The sequence below is a fragment of the Topomyia yanbarensis genome, chromosome 3 (assembly GCF_030247195.1).
Source record: "Topomyia yanbarensis strain Yona2022 chromosome 3, ASM3024719v1, whole genome shotgun sequence".
NCBI lineage: Eukaryota > Metazoa > Arthropoda > Insecta > Diptera > Culicidae > Topomyia > Topomyia yanbarensis.
Window position 1 is genome coordinate 60,213,730 of NC_080672.1, and position 21,014 is coordinate 60,234,743.

General features: G+C 41.4%; 1 protein-coding gene across 5 annotated transcripts in view; it reads left to right on the forward strand.

Annotated features, from left to right (window-relative positions):
- Positions 1–20,189, forward strand: part of LOC131689953 (uncharacterized) — a 35,466-nt gene extending 15,277 nt beyond the window's left edge. Inside the window, exons 3-5 of one of the 5 annotated variants that reach the window (XM_058975358.1) lie at positions 18,233–18,590; positions 18,708–18,751; positions 18,849–19,141. In XM_058975358.1, the coding sequence (XP_058831341.1) occupies positions 18,233–18,590; positions 18,708–18,751; positions 18,849–18,893 (447 nt within the window). In that variant the 3' untranslated portion in view covers positions 18,894–19,141. Of the gene's footprint in view, positions 1–18,232; positions 18,591–18,707 lie in introns of all 5 variants that reach the window. The other 4 variants (XM_058975356.1, XM_058975359.1, XM_058975357.1 and 1 more) reach the window with 4 other exon arrangements.
- Positions 20,190–21,014: the final 825 nt, after the last annotated feature.

Genomic DNA, 21,014 nt, shown 5'->3' on the forward strand with positions numbered 1-21,014 from the left:
GCCGAAGTGGTTCAAGAAGCCCGCTGATGCACTTTTTGACAAAAATCGAGGGAACACCATCTGGACCTGGGGAACAAGATGCTTTCAGTTTGGCATTTGCTGCAAGAATGGCAGCATTATCGACACAAATTCGGTTGATGGTTCGTCCTAGAGAAGGAGTTAAATTAACGGCGGCAGCGACTTGTTGTGTTGGCAAGCGCTCGTTGGAAAAAAACGCTTGAAAATTTGTCGGAGAACAGTTGGCAAATTTCCTTAGTGTCGGTGCCTAAAACTCCATTAAACGACATACAAGATGGCAAACCGGATTCCTTTCGCTGCTCGTTAACATACTTCCAGAACGACTTGGGCTTGGATTTCAGTTGACGCTCGACGTTTCGCTGGTGTCTAAAAAAGGCGCGTCTGCTTTGTTGTTTGTATTCGTGGTTGAGTTGAAAGTAGTGATTTCGTAATGCAAGTGACTTATGCTTCGAGAATTTTTTAAATGCAGCTCGTTTGGCAGATTTTAAACGTCTTAGGACGGTTGATTGCCAGGGAGGGTGTTCATCGGTACTAATTGTTCGTTTTGGTACATGGCGGTCGATAAGGTAGTTAAGAATACTAGAAAACGTCATCGCTGCTTCGTTCGCGTCGTCATTGTTAATATTTTCGTCCCAGTTTATATCCAACAGCGTGCTAACGATGCTGTCGTAGTCAGCGTTTTTAAAATCGTAGACGATAGAGTTTGAGACGTCTTCAAAATTCACTCCTAGGTTACCAGCGAATACAAGATGTACTGGGGGATGATGACGCACCTGCTTGACTAAAGGAGTCGGTGCAGTGCAGCAGTACGGAGCGCAGTCCCGGGCACTTACAAAGCAGAGGTCCAATGTACGTCCATTCTCGTTGGTGACATTATTAATTTGCCGAAGAGTTGCGCTGCTGTAGTTGTCCAAAATACAACTGGCATTGTTAATAAGCGCAGATTTTTCGATATCCAATCGTAGAAAACCATTACTTGCTTGGCACCACGTCAAGCCAGGTAAGTTGAAGTCGCCCAGTATAACGATATCATCAGACGGGGCGGCGATCGAGGCGATAAAAGAAACGGAGGAAAGATGTACATCGATCAGGCTGGAATCACGAATTCTGTCAGGTGGAAAATACACAACACACAGGAACAGATTGCGATCAGCAAGTTTCACTGATATCCACACTTGCTCGGAGCTCGCCCACCGGTCATCGTTGATCACTCGGGCTTTTATACCACGCCGAACGGCGATAAGCACACCACCGCCTAATGTCTTGTGGCTGTTGAGGGCATTACGGTCACAGCGGTAGACATCGAATGTTGAACCAAAGACCTGGCGAGACAGAGTACGGTTGTCGAGCCACGTCTCGGTCAAGGCGATAACGTCGTAACAGCAACCCGTGGTCGCGAGCAAATAGCTGTCCGTTGATGAATTTAGGCCACCAACATTCTGGTAGTAAACCTCGATGTTGTTGGAGGACGGATCAGGTACAGCAGAGATCGAAGCCATGTTGCCATGTAGGAAGATCCTTTCGTCAATCTCACGAACAGTATCGGAACGGTTCACGGTCGCCTGGTCGACTGTGGTGAGGGATTCGAGGCATCCCGAATCAACTGCGTCGCGCCCCAAAATACGACTATCGTCGTCGTCGAGAGAAGTGGTTGGCATCTGATAACAAGATGTCGGAGCAAAAGGCAAAAAACTGGAAGCGAAGAATACATCAGCGCTTGAAGTGTTCGGAACAGATGTATACTTGCCATTTGCGGCAGGTAGGAAGACCCTTTCACCCATCCCACACACAGGACCGGGACGACTGATGATCGCTGGCTGCAAATGCTCGACTGTGGCGGGGGGATCGAGGGCTTCCATAGTGCCAACTGCGGTGCGTCCCAGTATGCGTTGGAACCCGATGGCGGAATGCGGAGAGAAGGAACGGGGTGGTAGCAGCTTGCGGCGAGATTCGTACGATGAGCTAGAAGCGTGAATCGGTTCAACCGTTGTATCGTTACAATTTTTATTATACTTGCCGAGAAAGGCGGCTTGGAAGACCCTTTCCCCACCCACACATACAGGACCGGGACGACTGATGAACGCTGGCGGCAAGGGCTCGACTGTAGCGGGGGGATCGAGGGCTTCCATAGTACCAACTGCGTTGCATCCCAGTATGCGATCGGCATCGATACTCCTTCACAAGGGCGGTGTGGCTTGGTATAGTAGCATGGCCAATCGTTGCGGAGTCCTCTGCAGGACCATTGATGGGCCGGGTTGCATTAGAGAGGTACATGCTTCTTCTGGAGGCGGTGGAAAATCAGTCGGCGGACTCCAAATGTTCTGGGTACGGCTGTCTTCAAATTCCCTGAACAGTATGCCTTGCGGCCATGTGTCAGGATTAAGAGCTGCATCACGGTACTTTGGGTGAACTCCAACTTTGAAGGATATGAAGTTCAAATGCCTTTGCCTCTATGCCTTTTTTAACAAGCGGAATAACCTTTATCTCCTCGTTACAATTTAGTCCTTCTTTAGACATTTTTTCGACAGTCTCTTTGCTAACGCTAGTGTTATGTATGAACCTTATGGAATACGATACACTTTTTAGTTCAGTGTAATATAATACCGCGGTTTCACCAGACAGTTGAAAAAAGCGAAAACAGTTCCACGCGTCTCGCGTTCTTATAAATATAATTAAGTTTTTTTAATCGAATAAACTTTTGATAAATGTAATCGAATAAAATTTAATCGGTCGTTCACCCACATACACGACAATTTTGGTGTCAGAAGTGGGATCGGTTACTATTCGTCGCGCGATTGATATTTGAGGTTACGTTTGGACGGAACACGCATTCTTTCGAAGAATGGCTCAACCAAACGTTGAAATTATGGAGACGCTTTCCGCAATGATCGCGGAAGCTCTCAAAACGTCTATCGGAAGTGCCGTCGCACAAGTAAACGCCGGTCACCATAATCCAGTCGAAGATGCTGCTCCTACGCCGAGAATTCCGTCATTCAGTATGTCCGAGTATCGCCCATTAGAGGGAACATCCGTTGCTGACTACTTCGATAGATTTGAATGGGCACTCCAACTGAGTCACATACCTGTACCACAGTATTCGAATTATGCCAGAGTTCACATGGGTGCAGAGTTGAACAACGCCTTGAAATTTTTAGTGAGCCCTCGCAATCCAGCAGACATTAGTTACCAAGATTTACGGAATGCGCTCATTAACCATTTCGATCGGACCAGAAATAAATTCGTGGAGAGCATCAAATTTAGACACATAGTTCAGCAAAAAGGAGAATCGGTCGCACAGTTCGTCTTACGCTTGAAGCAAGGTTCAGCCTACTGCGACTATGGGGAGTTTTTGGACCGGATGCTGATAGAACAACTCTTGCACGGACTTGAGGCACGAGATATGTGTGATGAAATCATAGCCAAGAAACCGGAAACGTTCAATGACGCATATGGGATCGCGCATACCCTGGAAGCGACCCGCAACACGGCACGGGAAGTGAACGCTGGCCCATCTCATTTCGAGGAAACGAACAAACTGGGGTACGAAAATCTGAAAACAAAAACGAAGTCGAGCTACAAGCAGTCAAGAGGCACGTCAGGTGAAAATCAACGAAACAGCAGTTTTCAGAACAGTGGAGGAGGTCCCTGTAATGGCTGCGGAGGTCAGCATTTACGAATCTATTATATATAAGATGCCACAACTGCGACAAAAAAGGACACATTGCGAAAGTGTGTAGATCAAAATCAAAAAATTCCTCAACCGACCAAGTGCAGTCCCAAGAGCCCAGTTCCGAAATCGATCTAGTGACGACGCAGGTCAACGATATTATTTCTTCTGGAAAAAAGATGATTGACGTTAAAATCGATGGTCGCCCTCTGCAGATGGAACTAGATACCGGAGCACCGTGTGGAATTATTGCAGAATCCAGATTGCGAGCCATTAAGACAAAAATATCGCTGCAGAAAACCGACAGACAGTTCTCTAGCTACACTGGGCATCGTATTGATTGTCTTGGTCGTATTGCTGTAAATGTATCCGTAGGAACAACAACACGCAGGCTGAACCTATATGTAGTTTCCGGAGAGTCTGACTCGTTGTTTGGACGGGAATGGATTTCTCACTTTGCCGATCAGATTAATCTAAACCGAATCTTCACTTCAGAGACGTCTATTAATTCGCTTACGTGTACCAAACTTTCCTCGGATCAAGCAGCCAAGCTATCAAGTACGTTGGACAACTTCAATGACATCTTCAGTGACATTCCAGGGAAATTGGTAGGCCCTCCAGCTAAAGTACATCTTAAACCAGGAGTAAATCCAGTCTTCGCTAAGGCACACGACGTACCACTTGCTTTACGTGATCGTTATGCAGCAGAAATCGATAAGAAAATTGTCTCTGGATTCTACGAAAAAGTAGACTATTCTGAGTGGTCGTCGCCGACACATATCGTCGTCAAAAACAACGGAAATCTGCGCATCACTGGTAACTACAAACCAACCGTAAATCCAAGGATGATTATAGACGAACATCCCATCCCAAAAATCGACGCAATTTTTAACAAAATGAAAGGAGCAACCCTATTCTGTCACTTGGACGTAACTGACGCATATACACATCTTCCGATTGACGAAGAGTTCCGTCATGTTCTGACGCTTAATACTACAACACATGGATTAATTCGTCCTACGAGAGCTGTATATGGAGCTGCAAATATACCTGCCATATGGCAGCGTCGAATGGAAACGCTGCTTCAAGGTTTGGGAAACGTCGTCAGCTTCTACGATGACATAATCGTATTCGCGGAACATTTTCAAAGCCTTCTTCTAGCCCTTACAGAAACAATGGACAGATTGAAACTGAACGGGCTGCGGCTTAACCGATCGAAATGCGTGTTTGCTGTACCGTCCCTCGAGTGCTTGGGTCATAAAATCGATCGCCATGGACTACATAAATCGGATAAACATATCGAAGCGATTCGTGATGCACCACTTCCAGCTAACAAAGAAGAACTTCAACTTTTCTTAGGTAAGGCTACCTATTATAGCTCATTTATCCCAAATCTTTCCTCTAGAGCAAGAAGCTTGCGAGATTTACTTCTTGCCGATACATTCAAGTGGACTTCTGAAGCTGAAAAAGCGTACTTGGATTTGAAAGCAGTTCTTATTTCTCCACAAGTGTTAATGCAGTATGACCCAACGTTGCCGTTAATTCTAGCCACAGACGCCAGCAAAACCGGTTTAGGCGCCGTGTTGTCACACCAGTTGAGCAACGGAATGGAATGTCCAATAGCGTATGCAAGCACAACTATGTCCAGTACAGAGCAACGATACCCACAGATCGACAAGGAGGCACTTGCCATTGTTTGGGCCGTCAAAAAGTTTTTCTATTATCTTTACGCCCGTAAGTTCACATTGATTACGGATCACAAGCCCCTTGCGCAAATTCTGCACCCCGAAAAAACTCTTCCTACGCTCTGTATCATTCGCATGGCAAATTACGCAGATTATCTGGCACACTTCAACTTCAACGTCGTACACAAACCAACAAACCAGAACACCAACGCCGACTACTGTTCCCGACTACCAAACAGTCCTGCAAAATCAAATGTCAACAGCTTGTTCCTTAACGAGGGAAGGAATATCGAGGACGAGTTTGATCAATTCGCACTAAATACTATACAACAACTACCAGTACGAGCTGAGCATATAGCACGAGAAACACGGAAGGATATTCATCTAGGAAAATTGGTACAAGATTTGGAATCAGGGCGCGACCTTGCGCAGTTAGGACACAAGGCTCCGGAGGCGAAATATACGTTAGCAGCAAACTGTCTACTATTTGAACACAGAGTAGTAATACCGCCTATTCTTCGTCAAGCAGTTCTAAATGATCTGCATATAGCACACATGGGGGTCGTCAAAATGAAGGGTCTTGCACGATCTTTCGTCTATTGGCCAGGAATTGATTTGGACATCGAGCGAACGGCCAAATCCTGCAACGACTGCGCTCGCAATGCTGCTGTCCCACCCAAGTTCAATACCCACCATTGGGAATACCCGAGCGGTCCATGGGAGCGCATACACATTGACTACGCAGGTCCCGTGGCGGATACAATGCTGTTAATAATCGTCGATGCGTACAGTAAGTGGTTCGAAGTTAAAATCACAACTTCAACAACAACGGCAGCCCCATAAATATCCTTGATGAACTGTTCACGACGTACGGAGCACCAATTACACTAGTATCCGACAACGGTTCACAATTTACCGCTTCAGAATTCAAATCTTTCTTGCAAAGGAGTGGAGTAAAATATCACAAACTTTCAGCACCTTATCACCCAGCGACGAACGGGCAAGCAGAACGGTACGTTCAAACGGTGAAACATGCGCTGAAAGCAATGGGAACCACAAAAAGTACACTGAGGACGGATATCAACGAGTTTCTGCGTCAGTACCGAAAGGCTCCACACACCGAGACCGGAGAATCGCCTGCAAAACTGTTTTTAGGCCGAAACATTCGAACACGGTTGGATTTGGTCAGACCGCAGAATATCAACGCTAAAATTTCGGAAAAACAACGAGCAGCTTTCGATTCAAAGTTCCGCTTGTTTAGTCCGGGAGACCAAGTTTACTTTCTTTCTGGAAACACTAGAATGGACAAGTGGATTCCGGGAGTTATTTCTAATCGCTTGGGAGATCTTCACTACGAAATCCTTTACAAAACGAAAACATTTAAACGTCACATCGATCAAATACAGAGTTTCATCAGCAACGAGTCCACACCACAGGGCATATCATGCGGAGCAAGTAAAGTCGATAATAGAGGTGAGATACAGCGACGAGTGCGTTTCTATGGGAACATTATGACGTCACCAGTTCCATCATCGAGTTCGGTACCAGATTCTTCAGTTTCGCTCGAGTCAACAAATGAACGATTTTCGACGCCATATAGCAGCCCAAATCAACATAGAGAAGACTATGAGCCTGTACTACGCCGCTCAGATAGATTACGTCGCCCGCCGCTTAGGTTTTCTCCGTAGGAGGGAAGAAATGTTATGTATGAACCTTATGGAATACGATACACTTTTTAGTTCAGTGTAATATAATAGTGTAATATAATATATTTTTTCACCAGACAGTTGAAAAAAGCGAAAACAGTTCCACGCGTCTCGCGTTCTTATAAATATAATTAAGTTTTTTTAATCGAATAAACTTTTGATGAATGTAATCGAATAAAATTTAATCGGTCGTTCACCCACATACACGACAGCTAGGATGAAAGCGCGAAAGATACATTCAGAGCAACGGCGCGGGAGGTGGAACCGTAAAAATGTTGCTATTATCGACTAGCTTTCGATTACCAACAAGAATATTGCTCGGATCAGGGCCATCCTCGCGACGACGTTTCTGAGGTGGTCGAGAGGTACCGGAGTTTGGCCGGACTGGAGTAGCTGTTGAAACCTTTCTAGCCAGGCGCGAAATTTGCTGGTTATTTTTGGATAACTCGGCCTTTAGCTCAGCACAGACGTCATCCGTTTTCCCAGCGATAGCAGCGATAACACATCCAAGTGAAGAAACGATGTCGCGAAAGCGAGCAAACTTCATCAGCTTGACACATTCATTGCACATCCAAAATAAGTTTGGGTTTTCCGCAAGTTTTTTCAAAAACGGCTTGTTAAGTTGTTTTCCACATTGCATATGTACCACATTTTTGCAAAAACCCATGCATTCAAAAAGTCGTCATCCGATTTGACGGTTTTCGCGCAGTGATCACATGCACTTGCCATAATGCGTGCCGATCTGAGAATGCGAACAATGAAATATAGATGGCGCTGCGGTCGGTGGAATGTTTGGTGGTTAAGTCACAGAAGTTCACTCAATTACGTTCTTCGCTGATTTTTTCGCAACACAAAAGCAAACAGGAGACACTTTCACACTGCACAATAACAATGTTAAAAACAAAATACTGAGTCGATTAACACGACAAACAACGATAAAAACTTCACAAATCTCGTCAAAAAGTAAAAATAGTTGGAGCGATTTATGTAAACAACTAATCGGTAGGAATACACTGAACCAAAAAACGGTAAACTGTGGTTTTGATTAATTATCACCGAAAAATATCAACTGAAAAACGGTAACATTCATGAACGGTGACTAAAACCTGGAAACAAAAATTGAGTTTGGAAGTTGCATCACAGACTAACAGACATAACACTCAAAAACAAAGCTTCGCCCGCTTTAACGGTCATTTTAAATATATTTGTAGTTTTTGAAATTATGGCGCCACTGACATATAAACAAGCATATGGGGGATAAACCACTAGTGAAAAATTGTTCCCAAACCTGAGGGGTAACCCACCAGTAAATGAGTGATTGGGACTGTGAATAAAAGGTGGAGCTAGTGTTCTGGGAAAATTGTCGGATCGATGTTTTTTGAGGGAATTCCCTCATAGTGTTATGTCTGTTAGTCTGTGGTTGCATTGTATAAATATTTCCGGCTCATCATTTCACATCACAAATGCATTTTGGTGATAATCTATTAAATTTACCTGAAATTGATTTCTTAGAACAGTGGTTTTCAATCTTTGTTCAACGTACCTCTTTCTGAATTTTTTTGCCATTATAACCCTGTCAGAAAAAAAAGGTTTTCAATTGAATGAAAACATTAACTTCACAATCAGAAACCTGTTCCTGAGCACTCTCAGTAAGTATTTCAATTTATGACACACTGAAACGATATATGAAGACAAACATCCGACGGGAACGTATCAGGAATCAGAATATACTGGCTTAAATTGCACGTTCCCCGTATGTAGTCAGGGATTTAGACTGTCTTCAACTACCTTTTCCATTTTTGATTCATAGCATAAAAAATAGTGTTTTTCGGGGTCTTCAGCGCTAAAAACTTTTCTGCCCGGTCATTTTTCACCGATTTTCAATTTCTGTGTTCTGGAAAGAACGAGAAATGACCTTCCCAACAGTATGTGTTATGTTCTTTAAAATACTGTGATCATAACTTAACTGGCGCCATTCTCCATTTTCTACTGTGCTGCCGCGTATTGAACGCAGAATTCTTCTTTACAAACCGAGTAATCGATAACCTACTTCCTTCAACATTCAAGCTTCATGGTTGTATAGAGCAACAGGAAGTATCAGTGATTTGAATAAAACAAGTTTTGCGCGCATTCTTAGACAATTGGTTTTTAGCTGACTACGCAAACCATGCTCGCAGCAACAACGTGTCTTTTTCCTTTGTGGCTAAAATCGTTACCATATGTAACTAGTATTTGAAGAAGCAGCAGAGGACGAAGGCGGTATGGCAACGGATCTTGGAGAATGCGCAGAAGGCGATAGGATGCCGGCCCCTGATCTCCAAGAAAAACAACAAACCTGCCTGTATAGATCAAGTACCCAGCGAACTATTAAAATACGGTGGTGAAACACTGGCTAGAGCGCTGCACTGGGTAATCGCCAATATTTGGGAGGAGGAGATTCTTCCAGAGGAGTGGATGCAGGGTGTTGTTTGCCCAATCTGCAAAAAGGGTGACAATTTGGATTGCTGCAACTGCCGCGCGATCACGCTACTTAGCGTCTCCTACAAGGTCCTGTCCCAAATTCTTTGCCGTCGATTGTCACAATTTGCAAGGGAGTTCGTGATGCACTCCCAAGCGGGATTCATGGGTTCCCGTGCCACCACGGACCAAATATTCGCAATTCGGCAGGTTCTGCAGAAGTACCGCGAATACAACGTGCCCGCACATCATTTGTTCATTGATTTCATCGGCGTATGACACCATCGATCGAGATCAGCTATGGCAGATAATGCACGAGTACGGTTTTCCGGATAAGCTAACAGGATTAGTCAAAGCGACGATGGATCGGGTGATGAGCGTTGTTCGAGTATCAGGGACACTCTCGAGTCCCTTTGAATCTCGAAGAGGGTTAAGGCAAGGTGATGGTCTATCGTGTCTGCTGTTCAACGTTGTGTAAGAAGGTGTAATAAGGAGAACGGGGATAGACACGAGTGGTACGATTTTCAGGAAGTCCGTCCAGCTTCTTGGTTTCGCCAACGACATTGACATAATGGCACGGAAATTTGAGGCGATATCGGAAACGTACATCAGACTGAAAGCTGAAACCAGCAGGATTGGACTTGCCATCAACGTTTCGAAGATAAAATACATGAGAGGAAGAGGTTCTAGAGACGACACTGTGAACCTCCCATCCCGAGTTCGGTTGACGGTGACGGATTCGAGATGGTCGACGAATTCGTGTATTTGGGCTAACTGGTAACCACCGACAATGATACAAGCAGAGAAATTCAGAGATAGATCTTGGCGGGAAATCGTGCCTACGTTGGACTCCGGAGGACACTCCGGTCGAACAAAATCTACAAGACGCTGATTAGACCGGTGGTCCTCTACGGCCACGAGACCTGGACTATGCTCGTGGAGGACCCACGCGCCCTTGGAGTTTTCGAACGAAAGGTGCTGCGTACCATCTACGGTGGCGTACAAATGGAAGACAAAACGTAACGCAGGCGAATGAACCATGAGTTGCATCAGCTGCTGTAAGAACCATCCATCGCGCATACCGCAAAAATAGGACGTTTGCGGTGGGCTGAACACATCGTAAGAATGTCGGACGACGATCCGGTGAAGATAGTTCTTGAAGGCGACGCTACAAGAACAAGAAGACGGGGCGCACAGCAAGCACGGTGGATCGCCCAGATAGAGGACGACCTGCGACCCTTCGAAGACTGTGAGGCTGGCGACAAGCAGCAATGGACCGAGTGAAGTGGAGACGGCTTCTGCATACAGCGAGAGACAACAAGGCCTGAACGGTAAGGTAAGTATTTGAAGATATGTATATGAATTCGTTGTGCCGTACCCCACCGATTTCCACCTCGAAACCAAAACGACTACTACGTTCTCTACCAGCTACCATGTACCTTGTCTTTTTAGAGTTTATCGTCAGTCCGATTCTTGCACCTGTCCTTTTAAAAGGTAACAATGTTTCTTGCAATGCTCTGCGATCAATACCAATGATGTCGAAATCGTTCGCGAAGTCAAGAAGCACGTGAGATCTCGTGATGACGGTTCCGTTCCTATGCACATCAGATCTTCGTAACGCTTGATTTTATCGTATCCAGCATCATACGAATCAGCTTAATCAGTTTTGTCGGGATACCACGCTCAAGCATTATCTGCCACAGTTCGTTTTGTTTTACTGTGTCGTATGCCGTCTTGAACACACAGATGGTGAGTCCGCAAATTGTTTTCCCGGAATATATCCAGAATTTGTCGCTGGGTAGAAGTTTTCTCGAAATCCACTTTGATATTCGTCGATAAAGCATTCAGCCAACGGGCGCAGTCTACACAACAGAACACGAGAAACTACCTTGTAGGCAGCATTGAAGATCATTATGCCTCGGAAGTTTACAGCCCTTCTCCAAGATTGAGCATATGAGGCCATTCAACCAATCCGAAGGAATTTTTTTCCACGTATATCATCCCAATTACGCAGTGGATTGCTTCGCAAAGCCAGTCACTCCTAATTTTTAGAAGTTCAGCTGGGATTCGGCCCTTCCCAACGACCTTATCGTTTTTAAGCTTTCGCATAACCTCCCGTCTAGATATCACTGAACAAAAAGAAATTGCAGGTTTGTTTACCCCTTGCTAATCGCCGGGTCTACTTACTCAAAAAATTAAAGGGTTGTGTACAGGCCACGACCACGGTGACATTAAAAATGTAGCTTTTTTCAAGAGCGTGCAAATGAATTTTATCTATCACACATATCGACTCACGCTCTTGTTCACTCGCCTGTTTTCATATGTTACAATTTGCTATATACCCTCCCCATCAAAACATAATTTATTGAAGGTCTTTTAACGGTAATCTATTAATTAATCAAGTATCTCACTAGGTGATTGGCATTATTTGGCTGATCCATCTAGTAAAAATAGGCTGGTCTGTCCAGAAAATATATTCAAAAGAAAAGTTCCATATTGAGAGCTGTGATGAGGAAGCCCACGCCCGCCAACGGAAATATACAGATTCTCCATGAAATATGAAATTTCATTTTCCATTTAAATTTTCAATAATGTACTAATGAACTTAAGTAAACAATCTTAAGGTTAAGTATTTCTTGATCGATTAGTGGTTGAACAAATGAAATTATTTGATAAATTACATTGTTATACAACGTTCGCACTACCAGTTAAAACGGGTTTTTATGCTATCTTGGTGACATTTTTCTTGTTGCTAATTATTAAAACGTGTTATAACTCTGTAGTGTAAACATTGTAACATTGTATAATACAACCAATTCTGCAGCGTTTTATGTTATATAGGTGTTTTATGTGGTAATAGGACTGACATAATTATATCTTCAGTACAGCGGTTTGTTTCATAATTTAAAACAGATTTATTTTAAAATTTAAATTGGTATACCCAACCGTTCTATTTGTTGTATACTTTAAAACGCAATTAGAACTGTGTTTTAAATACATAGGATAGGACAGATATTCTGACTGGATAAACTGGGAAAACAATTTTAAGTCCAGTAACGCTTAAGACATGGCTTGAATTTGAATCGAAAAAGAACACCCGCTTAAACTGCTGCTGGGACGGTAAGTTCTGTTTTAAAATTTTCCGTTGTGTGCAGTACGAAACAAAAGTGTTTGAAATTAGAAAACAAAAAGTTCTACTGGGAATGTGATTGTTTCCGATGCAATTACACTCAGATTTTTCACGCAGGGGATACTGTAAATGAAAACCGCAGGCTGTGTAAATGAAAACCGAGTAAATTTAAAAAAACGCGTTAATGAAAACCGCGTAAATTTCAAAATCCGCGTAAAAAAACCTGAGTGTACTCTCCTATATAAAATACTACGCTGCTGAACAGTGCAATAACTACAGAAGCACGTTGTCAGATGCCTTACTCATAAAAAACATATAACCGAAATATGAAAGCCAATAGGCTCTTTACCCTACGCAGCTACAAAGCGCCGTAAACGCACACGCATGCATAAAAAGAAATATATTTTTTTCAAACGCAACACTCTTAAGCAGCACACACCGTATTGAATTAAATCCAAACCACCCCACCCACCCACTTTGCAAATCATTCTGTGACACAGGGTTGCCAAAATGAAATCTGTATTTTTGTCTTTAAAAATCTTTTCATCTGTATTTATTCTTCGAAAAATCTGTGTCAATATCTGTATCGAATCAGTTGAGTCGTTTAACCTGGATTTTGCTGGATTCTTCTTCATTTAAATACTTTTGTGGATATATAATGTTATATACATTAGGTCGACCCATGTAGCTATCGAATTTTCGGACAAAAAATTGAGAATTAACAAAGTCACAGAGCATTACAATTAACGTTTCTGGAAATAGACTTCACCCAGGCATTTACTAGGTGCTAACCTGAGTGTATTACAAACCTTTACCTTTCAGAATGTACGACCACTCTCAAAAGTAAATATATATTTTAATATAGAGGGCTAAGCTGAGAGAGACACAGAGGATGTATTACTCAAACAGAAAAAAATATTTCAAAAAATAGTTTTTGTAACATCATTTCTCAAAAATCTGTATATCTGTACATACACACAAAAATCTGTATATCTGCACATACAGATTCTTGGTCTGAAAATGGCTGAAAAATCTGTATAAATGCAGATTATTCTGTATTTTTGGTAACCCTGCTGTGACACACTGACAGCGTCCTGGTACCCGAAAAATCCGCACACGGCCACCGCTGCCGAAATGCATAGCGTCTACCGCTTAGTGTAGTGCCTAGACGCTGCAGCCATGATCTTACCCGTTCGACATAAGAACAAAAACTGATTCAAACGCAGAGATGCCAGGTACTTTTTTCAAATGTCTGCAATAATAATTTTAAAAGTCTGGGAAGAACAAAAAATGTCAGGAAAGCTAGTGTAACCAAAAGCCTTTATATTCAAAAATCTGCAAATATCTGCAACAAAACATAAAAATCTGCAAATATCTGCAACCAAACTAGAAAATCTGCAAATATCTGCGTCATCCAAAAAATCTGCAGCTTAAATTGAAAGTCTGCGAATTTGCAGACTTGTCTGCAAATCTGGCATCTCTGTTCAAACGGGTACGCGTCACCTCTATTTATAAACTAACCGTATATGGTTTAGTCACTTAGGTGCGAGTGTGTGCGAATGCCAACGTTGCTGAAAATCGATAGCGCTGTTTGCATCGCCCGGAGAAGATGTTGTTCGTATGGGATAAGAGCAACAACTGATTGAAACGGACATGCGTTGCTTCTATTTATGACTTTTCGTGTGTGATTAAGCCACTAACCTACCCTCTAATGACGGCTGTGCCTGAGAAATCTGCATCACGAATGGTAATTTTCCCGTTTTTCGTGAACTTTTTAATTTTACCAATTTTTAAAAGTCTACTTTTATTGGGGAGATATTAAATTATTACCAATATTTAAGTTAAGTGTTTCTGAATCGGTTGGTGTATGAATGATTAAAATCCATCTAGTAATATCGGAGTTATAAGCGTGCAAACCTTACATAGTTTCGTTACATGGGAGATAGTTTAGATTTTAGAATGACACCTAGCCCCAGATAGTGGAGTAAGACATTTTTAATGTCAAAAAATCTTCGCTCGAACAACGTTCGCTACCGCACGAAGCTAAACTTCTATAGAACACTTCTTAGACCGTTTGTCTTATCTACTATGCTGGTACCGTACCCGAAATTTAATAGGAAAGAAAACACCTCTCCAATGGAATTAAAAGATTGAAAATACAATGTATTATTTATGAGTTAGAGGAATTAAAAGAAAAACAAATAGTTCACAGAAAAGTTCAATAATTCCGTAACAATTGAAATTTGATTATTCGTGTAGAATGAGAGATTCTTAACCATGGACCAAGCCACCTGTATATGATAAAGCTCCCTGGTTTAATCCCAACAAATTAGTCTGCATACTCCCACTACTACCTTGCAATATGAATATAGTTTTGTTCTATCGCATCCATCATCCCGATCCCCAACCTTTTTAATCGTCAATAGTTGCCAAAATGAAATAAATTGAACACTATGGAAATTTATTGAGTAGGAAATGCCGCCCCCTGGTTTGCCGCTCGGGGCGGTTGCCCCCTTCGCCCCCCTCCTTAGCGCCGCCACTGTTACGAATTTCTATTTTGATGGAAAGAAATGCATTTAATTTTGCTGATTTTTAAAAATGCATCACAGGTGATCTACCCCTAGGGCAGGAACCACTTGGGGAGAACACTTTTTGTGGGGACCGCGAAAGGGAGTTTTTTAATATTTTAAATAAAGAACGCTTCCACTTAGATTGATCGCGCACTGGAATAAGAGACGGACGTCTCATATCCAGTTGTTTTTATTTATCTTTCTACAAAGATAGGTACGCCAAAAGAGCGTAACCTAATTTAGGGTATAATTTAGTGTTGGGTACACAACAGTCCTTCCCATTAGGTAGAAAAATATACAATTTTCGAAAAGATATTAAAATATCTAACATTAAACTTTTTACAATATTTCACATTTGTCTAAACTAGACCCACCCGACGATCCATTTGTCACTGACCAATAAGGCCGCGGAACTTCGATGAGCTGTAAATTCTCTTCTCGCTCCAGTCGTATTTCTTGGTTGCTGCCATTTTCAGCATGCTCGATTACGATAGCTTTTTCTCGTCCTTCGTCCATATAACGCGATCTGGACATAGTCAGCACATTTAACCGAACCACCAAGTCCGGAATTTCAGAAATTTTAAGCTGTGTATGATGGAAGAGAATTGGAATGCTTCCAGTTTGAATCTTAGAAGTATTAATAGAAAACCTTTTAAAACACGTTACTGCTGGAATCCGTCCTGGATATCGTCGTACCGCGTTCCGTAGTTGTCCTCTTCGCCAGTTGTTGTGTCCGGGGGGAGGTGGACCAGTAGAGGCAGGAACCACTTGGGGAGAACACTTTTTGTGGGGACCGCGAAAGGAAATTCTTTTAATATTTCAAATAAAGAACACTTCTACTTAGATTGATCGCGCACTGGAATAATAAGAGACTGACGTCTCATATTCAGTTGTTTTTATTTATCTATCTGCAAAGATAGGTACACCAAAAGAGCGTAACCTAATTTAGGGTATAATTTAGTGTTGTACTAAATTGTACCCATTTTTGGGTACACAACAATTTCCTGACTACTCCACTTAAAACAATAAATACAACAATACAACTTTACAGAATCGTTCATACCAATAGCAAAACAAATCTTTGGAATTTAACTAATATTTTCCCATTTATCACATTCTTAAAAAAGGTGCTGCAAACTTATAATAATTTGAAAATTATTTTCAATATTTTTCCGATTTCTTACCTTGAAATGATTTTTTCTTTCGAGAGATTGTAACATGAAGTTTTTAAATTGAACCGTTTTCAAATGAGAGTGAACGCAGTATTTAAAAAAACAAAATACAGCGTTTGAAGTTTTGAAAGCACTTGCGATGAATTATTCGTGGTAGAATATTACTATTTTGCAACAATTACATGGGATTATGCACACAGAAAAAAATGTTGGTAAAAATACGAGTTTTTCGCGCTTACAAAAAACAACCAACGCATACTCTTAGCAGGGTTACCATATTCACAGATTTTTCTGTAATGTCAGATTTTTGCACAATTTTTGATCACAGATTCTTTTTCACAGATGACAGATTTTTGGCATTTTTAAGAAAATTTCACAGGTTTCCACAGATTTTTAGAAATATTGCGATTTTTCACAGATTTCCTGGAAAATTTTCACAGATTTCTTTCTGCTTTAGGCATCACAGATGGTAAAAAGATTTTTTTGACCGAAACACAGATTCCAATGTGGCATCCCTGACTCTTAGTTTAAAAATAAAACTTTTGTTTTGAGTACTATTCTTCATTTACTTAAAAGGAAAACTTTTACTTTGATTATTATTCTTGATTAATTTAAAAGTTTTACTTTCAACCTAATAGTTGGCGCTGGTTGTTTTTTGCTAAGAGCGGAACACTCTTATGGCGATTTCGCTTGAAACCGAAACTGACTCAGTTTCGCTTCAAACAAAAACCACATTAGTTTTACCAATATTTTTTTTCTGTGTGTGGGTTTTGTACATCTCTGATTAAGAATATGATGTCAGTTTTTCGAAATTCGAAATGGTCGATCCAATATGGCGGACCCTACTAAAAATAAGTGGCATTACAGCCAAAATCTAGCAAAAAAGGTTTTGTGATTTATAAACACAAATTTGAGTTAATGTATCAAAATCAAACAAATAAAAAAGGATCGAATATTGCGGACTAAAATATGACTAATAATTTTGACCATTTTTTTTTCGTTTTCACCGTTTTCTGTGGTTGTTGAATAACTCACGATAAGTTTGCGGTGCCTTTACAAATCAAGCCGTGAAATACGTTCACGAGACCTTTACACACGTACAGTGCAAAACGAAGTATTCTGGGAACGTGCATAATGCAATAAAAAGGATTCTACCTGAGGCGCGCGTCTCGAGCCGAGAGCGTTCCATGGCGCCCAGAACGCCTTCGAACAATGGCCTGTAGAAACTTTTTTGATGCGCAGACCGATAAACCAGTTTAACACTATATAGGAAACACTTGTACCTTTCAAAAAATGCAAAGAAAAAAAAATCAAATTTTTGAGAATTTTGAATTAGAACCTTCCTTTAAGATATTAGATTTTTTTTTTGCAAAAACCAGACGAAAAGCTTTGCTGGAAAAGCTTTTCTCAGTAAAATTTTGTTTATTGCCATAAGACGATGAATCAACGATCAGCGTCGTTGATCACGCCCACCTTTTCGCCCTCGTTCTGAATTGAAATGTTTCAGTGGTTCGTAAAATTGACTTATTTGACGTCTAGGACACCAACACAGTTGCAATGTGTATAGACAACATACATATAACGCTGTTTTCAATTCGCCATCTGATTTAACCTCATTTGGCAAAAAACTACCCGATTTAACCTCAATCTCGCACTAACACAACTCCACATAGATTAGTCAATATAACGAAAATTGCACTGAAAGAAAAGTTTAACTTTAAAACTTCTGTTGACTTTCACCAAAACGAAGGATTTTGAAGCATCTTTTTGCAGTTCAAATTAACACGTCAATGTCTAATTTTAAACTCCTCTCTTTCTCATCCAAAGGTTCACGGTGCCAAAGTACGCATGCGAACGGCCCGCGAGCGCTCCCGATCCGGATCGTGTCCGCCCAGCGAAAGTGCCACCCTCCTCTCACTTGAACCCTCCCCAGGCCTACTACGAGTACTGGCTAAACGTGGCAGTGCATTTCTAGCGGAAGCCACGGTGTTCCTATTCCACAACATGCTGGGCTATGCTCTCATGCTCATGGTTATGCTCTACAACGGGTACCTATTCCTGGCAGTGGTAGGTGGAATGGCCCTTGGTTATTTCCTCTTCGGCCACATGTCTATGAAGGTCAATATGGAAAACATCCAGGCTAGGCAAACGAATGCCATCTGTGCGGCACGCTGTCTGCAGACAGGTTAGTCCGATACTGTACTCTAACGTTAGTCGAAGTTCATAGATTACTAATCGCAAATTGTCACTTCATTTCGAATCCGAATGACCATTCGTTCGTATCTATCTCTCTTTCTTCTAGCCGAATCCTGTGCAATGAGTCATTCTGCACCCTGTCCCTCCTCTGTATGTGATGATCGCTTTTAAGTTTTCTTATTTAACATCAACTTATTTATTCTGTAGAATTAATCATCTTTTATTGTTTCATTCTGTCACTTTTTAGCATTCCCAACCAAACCGCAGCAATTATCAAACACTCCACTCCTAAAAAACCATCATTTACTGATCCGTCCACCATTTTGTACAATTTCCCGGCATGGTTATACACATTTCGTTTCATAATTTCAAGTTACCGCTAGCGTTTAAGTTTTAGATCCTCGGTTTACCGGTATTCGCCCTCATTTTGTGCCGGCCAATCGCCTTCACTTTTTCAGACTCACCAAGGCCATCATCGCCAAGTTTCATGGAGGAAAGGCAGCAGCAGCAGCAGTTGCATCATGAACCGTACGAGCTGAATGTGGACGGTTCGATACCGTCAACGTCCATCAGCACAACAGTCGAGTGCCATTGAGACCCAAACTAACTTCCATCCAAGCGCCATCTGTTTGTAGAGTAGCGGAAGATGGCTCCTAACCTAAAAGTTTGAGGCCAAGGCAATGCAATCATTCTGACTCTAGCTGCGGTACGAAACGTGGTCAAGCTTTTAGAATAGGAAGCATCGTTAGTAACCAGCCAAATACCTAAGATATTATGCAATCTCATTACTGTGTGATCGACGATTTTTTATAGGAGAGATTTCCAAATGAAATGAAAAAAACGCACCATATTAAATAAACACAATTTAGCTGAACAAAAACCTTTAGCGCTTGTTCAGCTTTGATCGTTTATTGAGCGATGCTCAAGCTAAAGTATTAAATGTTAAGAAGTGAACCCGAACTAAGAGAAGGCGACAAATGTGTAGCATTCTACTGTGATCTGTTTACAAACAAAAAAAAACTAAAATCTACGAGTAATTAGAAATAAAATCAGTCATTATTAATAATTTGTATCTTCCAGAGCTAAGTGTGTTTTTTCTCTTGACAACAAAACAAATTTAAAGTGGATTTGATTTTAGGTGCAGGCTTTCTCGTCTATTAGTGTGCTAATTTTAGCGAACAAGTATTTGTTTACTGTACAGTAAAGTTCATCCTTCATTTATTAGTTACGAATTTAACATATTATTTTCCGGTGCTTTGTGTGATAGTTTGACGTTTCAATTCTCAAAACAAATAAATTTAAGCCTTCGCAATAGAAAATGTTTTCAAACTACAGTTAGATAAGATTATCCAAATATATATATACTGAATTAAGCTGTTGTAGATTAGCGTTGAATCTTGCGTTGAATAATGTTTAATTCGAATAGAGAAATACCAACCCTAGACACCCCGAAAAAAGTTCTATTGTCTGCAATGATCGAAGAAGTTCCACAGACTTACAGACATAACACTGAGAGGGAATTCCCTCAAAAAACATCGATCCGGCAATTTTTCCAGAACACTAGCTCCACCTTTTATTCACAGTCCCAAACACTCATTTGCTGGTGGGTTTTCTCTCAGGTTTGGTAACAATTTTTCACTAGAGGTCTATCCCCCATATGCTTGCTCAAATGGGTCATTCCATGCGAAGTGATCAAAAAAGATGGAAACTTGAAATCGACCTTCACGGATTTGAACCAAATTTGGAGGAATTGTTCATCTAGGGCCAATATAAACCCAAGCTTTAAGAACCGAAATTTTTGTGTCAATTGAACCACCCCTCGGGTCATGGGAGCGACCCCCGTTTTTGCGCTTGCGATTTTATATGGGAAATGGCGGTTTTTTCTATTCAAATCGGTGTATCTCAGGATGTGCTCATATTATATTGGGATGATAAGTGTTCTTTATGTAAAAATGTCTGAAGAACGCGATGGTATTAAAATTTTCAAAATTAAAATATATGTATTGAGAGAAAAATTAACTTTAACTATTTAACTGAAAAAATCGCATAGTTGGCAGCACTGCCGGCAAAAAATAATATTTTTTCTAGATTCCTTGAAAAATTTTCTTCAAAAGCCATTTTGTGTTTTGATTCTGGAGTAAATAGAACCAAACTATATGATTAAAAGAAAATCAAGGGTTTTGGCAATTTACCAAAACGGGGGGGTGCTCCCGTGACCCGAGGGGTGGTTCAATTGACACAAAAATTTGGGTTTTTATATATTGGCCCTAGATGAACAATTCATGCAAATTTGGTTCAAATCCGTGAAGGTCGATTACACGTGCCTTGATCACTTCGCATGAAATGACCCAAATATATTTAAAATGATCGTTAAAGCGGGCGAAGCATTGTTTTCAAGTGTTATGTCTGCTAG